The 16,277-nt window shown below is 38.0% G+C and overlaps 1 protein-coding gene across 3 annotated transcripts in view; it reads left to right on the top strand.

The window, feature by feature from the left end:
- The window catches only part of Setdb2 (SET domain bifurcated histone lysine methyltransferase 2), a 38,155-nt gene extending 21,977 nt beyond the window's left edge, over nucleotides 1–16,178 (top strand). For 2 of the 3 annotated variants that reach the window (XM_070000168.1, XM_070000167.1), the window contains 6 exons: nucleotides 1,626–1,851; nucleotides 2,322–2,415; nucleotides 4,857–4,950; nucleotides 8,630–8,967; nucleotides 11,905–11,993; nucleotides 12,913–16,178. In XM_070000168.1, the coding sequence (XP_069856269.1) occupies nucleotides 1,626–1,851; nucleotides 2,322–2,415; nucleotides 4,857–4,950; nucleotides 8,630–8,967; nucleotides 11,905–11,993; nucleotides 12,913–13,030 (959 nt within the window). In that variant the 3' untranslated portion in view covers nucleotides 13,031–16,178. The remainder of the gene's footprint in view (nucleotides 1–1,625; nucleotides 1,852–2,321; nucleotides 2,416–4,856; nucleotides 4,951–8,629; nucleotides 8,968–11,904; nucleotides 11,994–12,912) is intronic. The other variant, XM_070000170.1, reaches the window with a different exon arrangement.
- Nucleotides 16,179–16,277: the final 99 nt, after the last annotated feature.

The following is a 16,277-nucleotide window of genomic DNA, read 5'->3' as shown; positions in this document are numbered from 1 at the left end:
CTTTAGGATAAGAGAAGAAAACTTAAAAAAGAAAACGAACTGGGCACAGTGGCTACCACCTCTAGGCCCAGTTAAAGAGTCAGAGTTGGGAGGATGGGAGTTCAAAGCAGAAAGTTAGTGAGACCCCTGTCTCAACAAATAACTAATGGTTCATGTCCATAATCTCTTGTACATTATTCCAAAAAGGATAAATGCTTTTTTAGGCTTACAGTAGTTATACTGGGGGGCAGGGGGGAGGCATCTTTGTTGCGATACCTTCCAATCAGTATCACTCCCCCTATCATTTCCCTTCCCTCTTCATCCTTCCCAAAACCATTTCAGCAGGGTTTTTTTGTTCAGTTTTCATCATTACAAACGTTCATCCTCTTTCAAAATTATTTAGCCTCTATTTTTTTATCCTTGTCCTTTCTATCCCCTCCTAAGTAGTCCTTTAGATTTATGCTTTGTGTTCATCTATAAATATATACTTACAGAAATGGATATGGATGTATGTGTACATACATATGTATGTACGTGAATATTTGTAATTTAAGTTTAGCTTACATATGAGTGAAAATGTGGTATTTTCCCCTTTTTCTCTCCCTGCCCCCCCCCCCCCACACACACAATTTATGGGGCTTGAACTCAGGGCCTGGGTACTGTCCCTGAGCCTCTTTGTGCTCAAGGTTAATACTCTACACTTCTGGTTTTTGAGTCATTAATTGGAGATACGTGTCTCATGGAGACTTTTCTGCCTAGGCTGGCTTTGAACTGAGAACCTCAGATCTTGGCCTCCTGAGTGGCATGAGCCACTGATGCCTGGCTTTTTTGTTTTTTGTTTTTTTTGTTTTTGAGGTTAGCTTATCTCATTCTGATGTCCTCCAGTTGTATTCATTTCCTAAAAATCACAAAAGATTTCTTTTTTTTCACTTGGCTTTTTTTTTTTTTTTTTTTTTTGTCGGTTGTAGGGCTTGAACTCTGGGCCTGGGCGCTGTCCCTGCGCTCTTCAGCTCAAGGCCAGCGCTCTACCGCTTGAGCCACAGCGTCACTTCCGATTTCGTTTTTTTCTACAATTGTGTAATACTCCATAGTGTGTGTGTGCATGCATGCATGTGCATGTGTGTATGTATGTTATATCTTGTTTATCTGTTCTATTGTTGGGCAAGTCAGTTCATTCCCTTATTAGGCTATTATGGACATATTTGCATATATTAACATATGCAAATGTCTTTTTGGTATGTTGATGCTATTTATGTTTCTTCACATATATACACAATAATGATATGGCAGAGCCATAGAGAAGATCTCTTTAAGTCTTTTGAGGAATTTCCATAGTGGTTGCACTAGTTTACATTCTCACAATGTATTGAGGGTTCCTTTTTGTCTCACTTCCTTGTCATTATCAAATACTCTGTATGTTTTATGGATGGAAGATAAGTAGACCCTCATTGGCCCTTTTTAAAAACAATTTTCATATTTATAACCATTTTTTAGAATGAGTTAATGTTTTTACTTTTATTCTAGAAATAAGGTTCCTATAGCCCAGAGCCCTCAAGTCTTGAAGGAGAACCTGGAGGTGAACTTTGCTGTTTGTTAATAATTACATTATCTTCTGTCTTGCTCAAACGCTTGCATTTTTCTTTTAGGAAGATTGCTAAGCCGAGATAACACTGGGAAATCTAAGGCTAGAGATGAAAGTGGAAAAGAAGAGGATATTATAAAAAATACCTGTTCCAAAAAGAGGAAAATAGAAGTTGCAAGTTCAGATTGTGAGGTTGAAATTATCCCAGTAGAACTGGAAAAACCTGCTACAAACGCTAAAGCTGAGGAACATCTACCTCAGTTTAGTGGTAATCCAAAAGAGCCTATTACGTGAGTAAGAGTGGAGGGTCAAAATTAAATAATTGTGATGGAAGATGTTCTTTGTTGTTCCTCTCTTTCTTACTTCCTCTTCCTCCAAGCCCACAGCTCTGCCCTCACACACATTCCTGTATGTCTTTTGTTTCACAGTTGAACATTTAACCCATTGAGAAATCCAAATCTAGACAGTGTTCCATTTCTAAGTTTGACTTTAGGTAAATTTAATCAGATTCTTTTCGATAGTTGTAAGCTGTGCTTTTTTTTTTTCTTTTGTATCAGTATTCTGTTTGGATATCTTTCGTAGGTTCTCTCAAAAACTGCTGAGTTAAAAATTTGATTATGTTTTCCTCCTGTGAAGCAATAGATATAAATGTCCTTAGATTACTTTCTAACAAAATGGACATTTGTGAAATAGTTGTCTATATTTCAAAGTCTAATACAGTTTTTAGTGATATACAGAATAACTTTTTTTTCCTTTTCAGGAAAATGAATAATAACAGTATTTCAAGAACTTATTCAGTTATTAGAAGTCCTAAATCCAAGACAGCCACTTTTCAACACAATGGGAAAAAGATGGTAAAAACTACAAATTGTAGCTGGGGAAATTAGGCATGGTGACACATACCTGTAATTCCAGCACTCAGGAGGGTAAGGCAGGAGGATTTTGAGTTTGAGGCCAGTCTGAGCTATGTAGAAACCTCTAAGACAAACCAAAAAAATAAAACCCAGTAGATGAGGGCTTTCTGAGTATAACTATTATTTCTTCCTGATAATCTTTACTTAGTTATAAGTACTTACATTACTTAATTGTGTGTAGGGCTTCTTTTGTTGTCTTGGAATGAATAGGCTGTTGAGGTCTAAGGACATGTCTTAGGTTATGTGGCAGTTGGCATGTTTCTACCTTTGATAAATAAGAAGAGTGTTGGTTATGACTGATAGTTTGCTCCACTGAGACTAAGCTATTTGGTTAAGAATTTGTTGGAGAAGCTCGTGTTTATTATAATGGTGATATAAGAAAAAAAAAAGTGGGGGCTGGGAAGGTGGCTCAGTGGTAGAGCGCTTGCCTTGCATGCCTGAGGCCCTGGGTTCGATTCCTCAGCACCACATAAGCAAAAAGAAAAAAGCCCGAAGTGGTGCTGTGGCTCAAGTGGTAGAGCGCTAGCCTTGAGCTGAAGAGCTGAGGGACAGCTCCCAGGCCCAGAGTTCAGGCCCCACGACCGGACCCAAAAAAAAAAAAAAAAAGTGGTCTTATTGCAGTTAATACACACTAAAGAGAAAATGAATGACAGGAAGGTAAAACAGTCCGTGTTGATGGGGAGGATACCAGCAGGAGGAGGCAGGGCTAAAAATAAGGGTGAATATGGCTGAACATGGTTGATGGGGAGGATACCAGCAGGAGGAGGCAGGGCTAAAAATAAGGGTGAATATGGCTGAACATGGTTGAAGTATGAAAATAGTCATGCTTTTGCATGTGTGAAAATAGAGCAATAAAATCTGCTGGAATCATTTCAAGAAGGGCAGACATAGCTAAGCACTGGTGGCTCAAGCCTATAAGTGAAGCTACTCGGGAGGCTGAGATCTGAGGCTTTCTGTTCAAAGCCAGATTGGGCAGGAAAGTCTGTGAGATTCTTACCTCCAGTAAAGTACTCAGAGAAAGCCAGAAGTGGTACTTTGGCTAGCCTTGCATAAGAAGCTCAAAGACCGGGTGCCAGTGGCTCATGCCTGTAACACTAGCTACTCAGGAAGCTGAGATTGAAGGAGATTGGAGATTCAAAGCCAGCCCCTGCAGAAAAGTCCAGGAGACTCTCATCTCCAATTAACCAGCAGAAAACCCGAAGTGGTACTGTGGCTCAAGTGGTAGAGCACTAGCCTTGTGCTGAAGAGCACGGGGACAGTGCCCAAGCGCAGGCCTCAGGACCAGCACCTCACCCCCACCCCTACTCCCCAAAAGAGAAGGGCAAACATGGATAAGGGAAAGTATTGGGGGAGAGGTGAGGTTGATTGGGATGCATTGCAATATATTTGTGGAAATGTCACAATGAAACCTCCTTTGTGCCAAAAAGAGGATTAAATGAAATGTCATAGAGGGGGGAAAAAAAAGTGATACATTAATTTAGGTTAAGAAGGTTTTGAGATATTGGAGAATAAGGAAGAGATGTAACTTTATTAAGGGAATTGTCTAAAAAGCATTTTACATGGTAGCCTCTGAAGTTACTCTTTTCAGATTAAGCTGAGAGGTCTGATCAGAGACTAAACTTGAAAACCCAGAAAGAAACAGGAAAAAAACTGACAAAATAGTAGCAGACACAATAGTAGCTTACACTAGAGCTTATAGATAAAAATGACAACTCTGCTGTATGTGTTAATATAAATAATTCCCCTCTGCTTGTTGTAGTATAGAGATAACTGTTCAATATCATAATTTGTGTAAAGATTGAGCTAGTGGGTCACCAGCTCTGCTGCTCAGTAGTTGAGTGACATCGCCCATGTACACTTACTTGTAAAATGCTGATAATTTTACTTATCTCAGAGTTATAAGGATAGATATAAATAAATATCAGAAACCTCCCTTAGCACAATGCTTGGCACTGTACTAGAACCAGTGAGCTGGGTGCTAAGCATTATGCTAAGCATATGTACCCTTCTGAATTTAACATTACCAATTAAGGTAACTTTATTAGCTATAATGCATAAAAACTAGAAACTTTAACCTTTTTCTTTGAAGTAGAAACCAGCCAATAGCTTTCTTTATCTTCACATAACTTATAGTTGAAGCCAGATTTCTCAGGACTGAGAATAACAATGAAAGAGGCACTTATGTTACTAAAAGTACAATGTAGTCAAAAAGTGACTCATTGGCTCCATTAGTCTCAAGATTTCCTCTGAAGCTCAACTTTGAGGCTTTTTCAGAACTAATCTACATACAACCTAGAAGACTGACACTTCCTGAAAGGCTAGTTACTAAATACCTTTTTCCAATCTAGGAAGTACACATACCTTTCTTATTTTCTTGTAAGGGATTTGTTTCCTTGGAGTCTGCCATCTCAGAAGATAACCGTGGATTTAAAGTAGCTCAAGAACATATGGTCTTGAAAACCAGGGGAGCACAAGGTAGGCTTTTTAAGTTTACTTTGTGATTGCCTAACTCTTCACTCTCTCTCTTGGTAACACCTGGAGCTCATTTTTCCAGATTTCATAACAAATATGTCACATTTGTCACAGAAAGTGTAACTTGTTAGACCAGAATTGGCAAGCCATGGTTTATAGTCCAACAAATTAGGCCTACCATTCTATTTGTTAAGTTTGGCCCACAAAAACATGACCTTTTTTCCTAGGTGAAAAGTATCAGAAGTGAATAATCATTTGGAATACTTGAAAAATTACAGGAAACTATAATTTGAGTCCATAAATTAAGTAAGATTTTATTGAAACACAACCACAGTCATTTACATAATTTCTATTTTTGCACTATTCCAGCATAGCTGAATAATCATAAGGAAGACCATGTGTATCTGGTAAATTCTCAAGCATTTGCTATTTGACCCTTTCTAGAAGTTTATATTGACCTCTGATTTGGTTGCCAGCAATTACCTAATATGTGCCAGACAGAAGGGTGTGTAGAAAGTTCTAATTCTACATGATCCAAAGCTGCTATTTATGTCTTTGTCTAACTCCTGGACTCTAAAAGATACATATATCATTCTTCTTCAGTAGTCCAACCAGTACCAGGATCCTCCACATGAGTTTAGCAAAGAGCCAGCATTTCATTCCTCTGAGTGCTTGTCTTTCAAAGTTATCACCCCTGTCTCAGTGAACATTACTAGTTGAACATACCTAGGTATTGACATCTTTGTAATTCAGTGGATCTCTCAGCAGGAAGACTTCACTGACAGTTATCCCTCCCTTTTTCTTTTTTTTTTTTTTTGGTGCTAATAATGGGGCTTAAACTCAGAGACTCATGTTCTCAATCAACTTTCTGGCTCATGACTGAAGCTCTACTACTTAAGCCACACCTCCAGCCCAACTTTTTGGTGTTTAATTGGAGGTAAGAATCTCACAGGTTTTTCTGCTAGGCTGGCTCCGAACCTCAGTCTTCAGATCTCAGCCTCCTGAATAGCTACAATTAGAAGCATGAGCCACCAGCAATGGGCTAGAGATGTCCCTTTGTGAGAACTGGCAAACCATTGTTGCCTCTTCTTACTTTGAGATTCTTGAATCAGCAACCCCAGCCCACTTCCTACCTAGTAAAACATAAAGATTGATTGGGAGAGCCACGGCAGCTCCTTGAGAGAAAAATTCTCTCGTACCAAGGCATTTTATGTCTTATTATCTATTATGTATTGGTATGTATTATGTATTTATTACATTATTAGTGGACAAGAGCCACATCAGTTCTGTTGCTTTTAGTTCTTTTTCCATTTTCATTGGCTGCTGTAACATACGTAACATGGGACCCAAATAAAATTATATAATCATTTGTAGCCCTTAATGAAAATATGAGTACTGCTGGCTCACACCTGTAATCCTAGCTACACAGCAGGCTGAGATCTAAGAATCATGGTTTGAAGCCTGGGCAGGAAAGTGTGAAATTCTTATCTCCAATAAATTACTAAAAAAGCTGGAAGTGAAACTGACTCAAGTGATAGAATGCTAGCTAACCTTGAGCAAAAACGTTCAGTGACAGCATCCAGGCCCTTAGTTCAAGCCCTAGGACCAGCACCAAAAATAAATAAATAAATAAATATATATATATATATAAATTTTATATATATATATCTATACACACACACACACATACATGCATTCATATATAAATGGGGGAGAGAGAGCACTACAGAACAATTGCCACAACAGCAGTGACTTAAGAGGATTTATTCTCAAGAACTAGAATTTCTTTTTTAAATACTTTTTTTTTTTTTTTTTTGGGTCGGGTCATGGGGCCTGAACTCTGGGCCTGGGCGCTGTCCCTCAGCTCTTCAGCTCAAGGCTAACGCTCTTCCACTTGAGCCACAGTGCCACTTCCGGCTTTTTTCTTTATGTGGTGCTGAGGAATCGAACCCAGGGCCTCAGGCATGCAAGGCAAGCGCTCTACCACTGAGCCACCTTCCAAGGCCCGTTTTTAAATACTTTTAATAAACACATTGCAGTTCTACATGCTTATGTGATACAGTGTATCATGTATTTGATGCATATTAATCACACAGGATAATTTGTATATCTTTCACCTCAAGACATTCCTTTTTGTTTGAAGCATTAAAAGCCCTCTCAATTTGAAGTGAAACTATTATATATAACAAAATATATAATTACATATATAAAATATAAAACTACTATGTATAATAACAAATTTATATGATTCTTATCCTGCTGTACTGTATATAACAGAAGTTATAAGCCCCCAATAGCTCCCTAATGCCATCCACCTCTCCACCACCTCCTTCTCAGACTCTAGTAACAACTATTCTACTACTAGTTTTTATTTTTCTGATCCTGGGGCTTGAATTCAAGGTCTAGACACTGTTTCTGAGCTTTTATGCTCTATTTCCAGACATACATTTTTCTGGGTTTGTTTTTTGTTTTGGTCGGTCATGGGGCTTGAACTCCACCCTGGGCGCTGTCCCTGAGCTCTTCAGCTCAAGGAAAGTGTTCTACCTCTTGAACCACAGTGCCACTTCTGGTTTTCTGGTGGTTAATTGGAGACAAGAGTCTCACGCACTTTCCTGCCCAGGCTGGCTTTGAACCATGATCCTCAGATCTTAGCCTCCTGAGTAGCTAGGATTACAGGCGTGAGGCACTGGTGTTCAGCTGACAAATACTTTTTGACTGAAGTATAATTTCTTTGTTTCTTGAGTTAGACAACACAAGTGGCCTTCAAAAAAAGAAAGATTATTTTAGTTGTTCCATCTAATATACATTCATACATAAATATTCTCAGAAGTATTTCCATTATTAGTTAGGAAAAGTTATTGACCAGTTCATTCCATTTTAAAGTATTAATATTTATAAAGGCATAAATGGTTGCTGGGAAGGTGACTCAGTGTTAGAGTGCTTGCCTTGCATGCATGAGGCCCTGGATTCAATTCCTCAGCACCACATGAACAGAAAAAGCTAGAAGTGGAGATGTGGAGCTGTGTCTCAAGTGGTAGAGTGCTAGCCTTGAGCTGAAGAGGTGAGGGACAGTGCCCAGGCCCAGAGTTCGGGCCCCACGACCAACAAGTAAATAAAAATAAAGGCATAAATGTTGCATGACCCTCTGGCAAAACACCAAACATTAACATGCACAAACTCCTCCCTGAACAGTTGTTGAAGCTTACAGATAGTAACTCTGATAGCCTTCCTGGCCTCTCTATTGGCATCAGAAGGCCTACGGTGCCTCCCAATCCTTCCACGTGTACTTGTTTAGAATATACTTAAATGCAAGTTACAGTTGAAGAGAAGAAAGGTAATTTGTTAGGATTTCATATTAAATAAAGTAGTGAGAAAATTTTATCAAAAGGTGTTGTTATATAGTAGAAAGAAGGTAGACTTCAGAAGCCAAACATATTTGGGATTGTTACCCCAATTCTCATTATAATTATGGGTTAGACTCTATCCCTCAGAGACTCAAAGTTTTTGTTTGTAAAATTAAATACTACTTCTCTTAATGTACTGTAAAATTAAACACTACTTCTCTTAATGTACTGTAAAGATTGTGACAAAGCAAATACCACCTCATTAGTATTGTTAATCTCAGCACTGTTGCTCATCCAAATGTATTTCCTAACGATTCCTTCCAATAATGTCTAACCAGGGGACTCGAATTCAAACCTGTTTGAGGATTCTAAAGACAAACAGCTGATTGAATCAGATGTGATAGATATAACTAAATGTAAAGAAGAAATTCCACAAGGAGGTAGATGTAACCAAGCAGCCGTATTGGATATTGAGAATATTAAAAAGAAATTTGTGATTCAAATACAAAAGTCCCAAGAGGAAAATCCTTCAGCATATCAAAACAAGCAAGTCTTTTGTGAAGAGTTGTCAAGTAAAATCAAGAATACTTCATCTGATTCTTTAATGAAGTTTAATGAGGGGAGTGTGTTTTTATTGGATGCCTCAAAAGAAGGAAATGTGGGCCGCTTCCTTAATGTGAGTATAGGTGCTTAGAGTCATACTGCTAAGCAAGTTTTTTCCTCTGCTTCCTTGAAAAATAAATTAACAGATTATAAAGCCAGACTCCCTGGGTTGGGGTTCTAGTTCTCCACATGAATGCCTGTGGTATCTTATTGATGCCTTGCTTCCTATTCTTAAGATAGGAGCATAATAATGTTTAGAATGTTGTAAGGGACAAAGGAATTGATACAAAGTGCTTCAAACTTCATAACAGTAAACATTTGCTTTAAAAAAAAAAATGTAAGAGGGGCTGGGAAGGTGGCTTAGTGGTAGAGTACTTGCCTCACATGCATGAGCCCTGGGTTGGATTCCTCAACACCACATATGCAGAAAAAGCCGGAAGTGGCACTGTGGCTCAGGAGCACTAGCCTTGAGCTGAAGAGCTGAGAGACAGTGCCCAGGCCCAGGGTTCAGGCCCCACAACTGACCAAAAAACAAAATATCTGTAAGAAATGGTATGTAAGAAAAATATTTAAAAACTCAATGGCAGTGCACACCTGTAATCCTAGTTACTCAGAATGCAGAGGCAGGAAGATCATGAGTTTGAGGCCAATGTGGGGGAATTTAGTGAGTCTCTGTTGTTGAGATAAAAGCCAAAGGGGTGAGGCCCTGAGTTTAATACCCAGTACCCAAGGAATATAAAGGTGTTAACAAAACAAAATGTTTTCAAGTTCACCTGTTCAAGTTAAAAGAAAATGTGTAGATATGAAATCATCATTGAAATTAGGCAATGACAGACTTGTTCAAGAAATACTATGGAGATGTAACCTCTGTGTGAGTCTTGTGATAGATAAATGTGTGGAGAAGATAGCAGACAGCTGAGTATACTAGAATGGAGGTAGCACAAGGAGAAGACATCATCTTGTTTGAAGCCTTGGGGGGAGGGTAAACAGTGGCTATATCCATCAGAGAAATCACTTGCTTATATATCTCTCCATAGCTCTTTATTTTTAACTAGGGTATAAAAAGTTTTGTATTTATTTTTCATATTAAAATTTTTTGAGGACTGGGTACTGGTGCGTCATGCCTGTAATCCTAGCTACCCAGGAGGCTGAGATCTGAGGATTGTGGTTCAAGCCAGCCTAGGCAGGAAAGTCCATGAGACTCTCATCTCCAATAACCACCAGAAAACTGAAAGTGAAACTGTAGCTCCAAGTGGTAGAGCACTAGCCTTGAGCAAAAGAGCTTAGAGACAGCACCCAGTCCCTGAATTCAAGTTCCATAACCAACAAAAAGAAATTTTTTTTGAGGAAACGTTTGGTATTTTTTTGGCCCTGCATTAAGTATTGTGTCTCAAGGTTAGGCACCAGTGGCTCATGACTATAATCCTGGCTACTCAGGAGGCTGAGATCTGAGGATCGCAGTACAAAGCCAGCCTGGTTAGAAAAGTCACCTGAAGATTGTTATCTCCAATTAACCACTCAAAAAACGGAAGTGACATTGTGGCTCAAAGTGGTAGAGTGCTAGCCTTGAGGGAAAAAGAGCTCAGGGACAGCATTGAGGCCTTGAATTCAAGCCACATGCCTGACCAAAAAAAAAAAGAATTGTGCCTCAGTCACTCTGGCCCTAGTCTACCAACACTCCCTTTTTTATATATAAAATATAGAATTTTACATTCTTTATCTTACAATTTGCTTTTTAAAGCCAGGTGCTGATTGCTTATACCTATAATCCTAGCTACTCAGGAGACTAAGATCTCTGATCAAGATTTGAAGCCAGCCTGAACAGAAAAATCTCAGATTCTCTTACTTCCAGTTAACAGGAGGAAAAAGGATGGACTTGAGGTGTGGCTGAAGTGGTATTACACCAGCCTTGAGTTGAAAAAGCTGAGCAAGAGTGCCATACATATGTATGTGATGATTCTGTTTTACAAGGTGTATATATAGTCATAGGGGAGGAAAAACACTGGCATTAGGATAACTAAAATGTTGACAGATGCTAGTTGACTTCCTTAACTGGACTCAGCTTTTTGTTTTCTAGTGTTACTGGGGTTTGAATTTGGGGCTTTGTACTTGATAAGCGCAGGTACTGTAATGCTGAGCTATGCCTCTAGCCCTTTTTGTTTGGTTATTTTTGAGAAAGGGCTTTACCTCCTACCTGGATATCAGTCCAACCATTTGGGGCTTCCTGTTATACCTAGCGTGACAAGTAAATATCACTATATACAACTTTTTCTGACATGAGTCTCCTGGAGACTTTTCTGCCCTGGCTGGCCTTAAACCCCATCCTCCTTACCCTCTTCACCCTCCTATGGCTCTAGAAGGATAGGTGCATGCCACCATAACCTGTTACCAATTAAGAAAAAGTCTCATGAGCTTTTATGCCCTGGCTGGCCTCAAACCATAATCCTCCATTCTCAACCTTTCAAGAGGCTAGGATTACAGACTGAGCCACCAATACTTGGCTCTGGTCTCCTTTTTCCACATGGATCATGTATTTTGTAATAAGTAAATTTGTTTGAACACATGGTTTTATTAATACCAATAATATTAATAAGCTATTGTTAATTATATTCATTATACTAGTATACCAAAATTTTTATTGTTAAATATTAATACCATGAATACAATATTAATATTTGTAATTGATATTTTGTTTCACTCTATAAATATGTATTGGTAAATATGTAAGATAAAGAAAACTCTTGACAAATTATCCCCATTTAAAATTTTTTGTGACATTTTGCATTTGTGCCAGCAAGATATCAAAATATATAAACAGGGCTTTTCTTAGTAGGTTTCTACGATTATTAGAACTGACATGAGCTATTGGTATTTTATATATTAATATAAAAAGAATAAAATCAGTGAGATGTGTTGGAAACAGAATGATATTCTTATACTATAAAGCAAAATACCAGACTTCGTTATATCTGACCTGTGTTTTTTTTTTTTTTGTTTTGTTTTTTAACAGCATAGTTGTTGTCCAAATCTCTTGGTACAGAATGTTTTTGTAGAAACACATGACAGGAATTTTCCATTGGTGGCATTCTTCACCAACAGGTTTGAAACTGATTTTGCCTTTACAATTTCATTCTGCAATTAAGATTCTAAAAGTAACGATATAAAAACAGTGTGTACTATAGACCCACATAACTATTTTAGACTACGCAATTATCCTAAACTGTTCCTAATGAGCAGAACTTTGAATCCTTGCACTTTTTTTATGTTTACAGAACTCTTTGTTATAATTTTTTTAGGCACTTAAACAAAAACTAGAATAGTAGTTCACCATTGTCTCACACTTTTAATCTACTCAGGAGGCTGTGATCTGAGGATTGCAGTTTGAAATCAGCCGAGTATGAGAGTCAGCAAGCCTCTTACCTCCTGTTAACCACTGAAAAGCTAGAGATGGAGCTGTGGCTTAAGTGGTAGAGCACTAGCCTTGAGCAAAAAAGCTCAGTGGCAGTGTCCAGACTATGAATTCAAGTCCTTGTCAGCACACACACGCACAATGTAGTATATCCTGAAAATTATGAACTTGTGAATATTAGGAGACCCAGGACATGGAAAATAAAATCCAAATCAGAGTGTGATCTGAGTACAGAAATGTTAACTGTATTGAATACTTGAAATTTCTATTCCTATTCTCAGTTACCATTAATTTTTGAAATAGCTGAGGTCGAATCTCTCAACCAATTGAGTTCAAGGGATCAGTGACAGAGTTCTGTGTCTTCTAAGTCTAAACAATTCCTCATCTGCTTATGTACATCAGGTTTCATGTTCACAAAACACCCTTGTTTAGGGATATTCCTTCTGTCATTGACTACTCTTATAAAAATCATTCCTAATTTGAGGGTTCTGGAAGAGATAATAGAACATTGTTTGGGATGGTTAATTATGTTGATGTGAAAATTGATACTCAAGTTTGGTCCTCTGGTGATTAGGGTGATTCATAATTTTTTTAACTTCTACTTCCTAGGTATTTGAAAGCAAGAACAGAACTAACATGGGATTATGGTTATGAAGCTGGAACTATGCCTGACAAGGAAATCCTCTGCCAGTGTGGGGTTAATAATTGTAGGAAAAAAATATTATAAACATGTAGATAATGCCTGAAATTAGAGCCGTCAGTTATCAGTGGAATTAATTTAGGTTGATGTCCACCAAAGTAATTCCTCTGTTTATCCTGATTGGGGGAATCCATATTTTATTTGATTAACTTAGAAATGCCAGGAACACAATAAGGACATTTTCATATGCATTGGGTATCTCATTTTTACTGCTGTTTAGCTTTACCTGAGTAAAATGGGAATATATTTTATATGAATTTATCACTGTACAATTTTTAACTTATTTGTAAATTGTATATTAAGAAAAACAAGTCACAAAAGAATTCAGCTGTTTCTAAAATGCTTTTTGTGGTCATTATTTTTTAATCTATGCCCCAAGGGGCCAAATTTCATCTTTCACCTACAAAAACTGATGTTTAATTCCTGACCCATCATTTCCCATTATGAGCTACGTGATGAGCAGTTGTAGGACCTGAGGGAGAATATTTTATATGTATTACTCTCACGTGTTTGGGGATTTCTTTGTTTTGTTTTTGTTTTTGCTAAGTTATATTGATGCCAGGACCTTATGCATGCTAAACAAGCATGAGCTCCAATGTAACCCTCCCCAAGGATTTTAACACTTGTTAGAGAAGCTGGGTCTGGCTCAAGGAAACATTTGGGTGTGGTGCAAGCTCTTCAGTAAGATTCTGACAGCACTGAGATTAATCCCCTCTCCCTCTTTTCCTTCCTCAATACAGACTGGACAAAAAGAGTAGAAACCTGAAGGAACCCTAATATTCTGATAACAGATTAGTTAATAGAATAAAGCTGTCTGTAAGTAAAGGAAATTTTGAAATGGCCAAATTTCTGTAGGCTGGAAGGAATTGTTCCAGGCCAAAAAAAAAAAAGTTCTGAGTGTAGAATCAGAAGCAACTTCATGGTATCTCCTGAGCATAATTTTCAAATGCTTTTCTACACAGAAAGAGGAATTGACATTTTGTTATAGGTTTCCTATCTCTCATCATCTAGAGGGGGATAGGAAATTCCCAAGTGTCAAAGCCAATTTTATCCCTAAGAAAAATGTGTATTTGGTCACCAGGAACTTCCCCTCAGAATACTAATTTTTAATAATTAGTAATGCTGATTTTTAAAACAAATAATTAAAATTACTAATCCAAAGGATTGGGCTTTTTTATCCTTAAAGCTTTTATTTATCTTGGACTTGATTCTGGTTGTTTACCTTGTAAACAGAAACCTTTAAATTTGGGCCCAAATTTCTAAAAATACCAAATTAGATGAAAATTTAATCTGAAGTTCTTTGAAAGAATGGGAAAGTAAAGAGCTAGGGAAAGTAGTGAAATATATCACCTACCGGCCTACAGATAAGTGAGGCAAGTTATTCAGAACAATGCACTTAAAATAAGGTGGAAAAAGTTGAATAGTATGGGAAATATTTCTTTGAAGAAATATTTTGTTGTCCATTTCACATTCAGAGACCTGAGGTATTCTATTTCAACCTGGGTTGTTTTCACTTGTAGCATAACACATGTGTGCATGCATATACATGCATCTGTACTGTGGCCAAACCCAGGGCCTAGGAACTGACCCTTAGTTTTTTGTTCAAGGCTGGTATTCTACCACATGAGCCAGTTCCATTTCCAGCTTTTTTTAAATAGCTCTAAAGAGTCTTCCCGACTTTTCCTGCCCTACCTGGCTTCAAACTGTTATCCTCAGATCTCAGCTTCCCTACTGAGGAAGTTAGGATTACAGGCATGAGTCACCAGCACCCAACTTGTAGTATAACTTTTGAAAAGGAAAAATGAGAAGTAAATGGTGGAGACTGCATGTTTGAAATGTCTGTTTTCATTGTATATTTGAGTCCTGTCTTGACAGGATATAAAGTTCTTGTGTCCTTAAAAGCTTTACAGTATTTTCCTTGGCCCCAATATTCAGTCTCTGGTAAGAGACCATTTTCATCGTTAATACTAGGTAACTGGTAAAATTTTCAATCTGAAAACTTTATACAGGGAATTCTCTTAAACTGTTTCTTTAAACATTCATCTCAGTTGGGCACCAGTGGCTCACACCTGTAATCTTAGCTACTAAGAAGGCTGAAATAATGAGGCTCATAGCCAGCCCAGGCAGGAGAGTCATCCAGTTAACCACCAGAAAAAAACAAGTGGAAGTGGCACTGTGGCTCAAAGTGATAGAACTCTAGACTCGAACAAAAAGAGCTCAGAGAGCACCAAGCTCGGAGTTCAAACCCCACGCCCAGCAAGAACAACAAAAAAATGATTCTCCTGGAATTCCTGTTATTCAAATGTTAGTTATTCGAGATCGGTTCTTTTTTTTCTTGATTTGCAACTGTCTTTTGGTTCTGCTTTCTGGGAACTTTCCTCGGCTTAATTTTCCAATTCATCTATTGTTTTTTCTTGTCTCATAATTTTAACTCCTCAGGTTTTTTTCTTTAATATCTCATCTTGCCCCGCAGTATTTTACATATGTTTACTTGATTATATCTAGTTTTCCTGCATATTCTCACACCTCCCAGCTTTGTTTCCCTGTGTTTGGGACCTTGTCATTCCTGTTAAGCTTTCCTTAGAGATCTGTCTATTCATATTTTTTAAAATGTGAAAGAGCTCTTCCTCTGCCTTATGTGGCCTCTCTGGTTTTCTGAGAAATGATTCCCCTACATTTGTCTTCAAGGTTTTCTTTTTGACCTAGCGAGGTAAGCCATACCACTGCCTGGAGAACAAAATGCTTGCATGTGTGCTTGTGACCTAGCAAGGTAAGCCATACCACTGCCTGGGGAACAAAATGCTTGCATGTGTGCTTGTGTCTGCCCCTTTCCTGTTCTGCAGCATCCCATTCATGCTTTTTCCAAACTCTTCTGTAATCCTTTGCACACTGGGTTGGCACACCTGTTCAATTTGCTCTTTTTAAAGTATTGTTTCTGTTTTCTACTATTCCAAATTTGCGTTTTTTCCTTCTCAAAATGCAAGGTCTCGAAGTTTTCCTCAACAACCAACCATTACATGGTTTCTCAGAACTTAAAAAAAAATATATATATATATATATAATGTAGTGTTGTGTATCTCTTGTCTACATGTGTGATGGTCAGATGCACTGAAAACCTCATCTTGTATAGTGCTCTGTACCCCACAGGTGCTAATAAAGACGTGCTACTGGCAAATGGATTTAAGGTCGTTAATTCTTCGATGGCTTTTAAAATGTCTATTTAGTCAAATGGTGTGGTGGGCTACGTTTTCATAAGGGCATTCATTCTGAAAAG

This window comes from Dipodomys merriami, unplaced genomic scaffold, assembly GCF_024711535.1.
Source record: "Dipodomys merriami isolate MVZ:Mamm:240054 unplaced genomic scaffold, mDipMer1.0.p SCAF_56, whole genome shotgun sequence".
NCBI lineage: Eukaryota > Metazoa > Chordata > Mammalia > Rodentia > Heteromyidae > Dipodomys > Dipodomys merriami.
The sequence above is the reverse complement of the archived record's forward strand: the minus strand, read 5'-3'. Positions and strand labels throughout refer to the sequence as shown.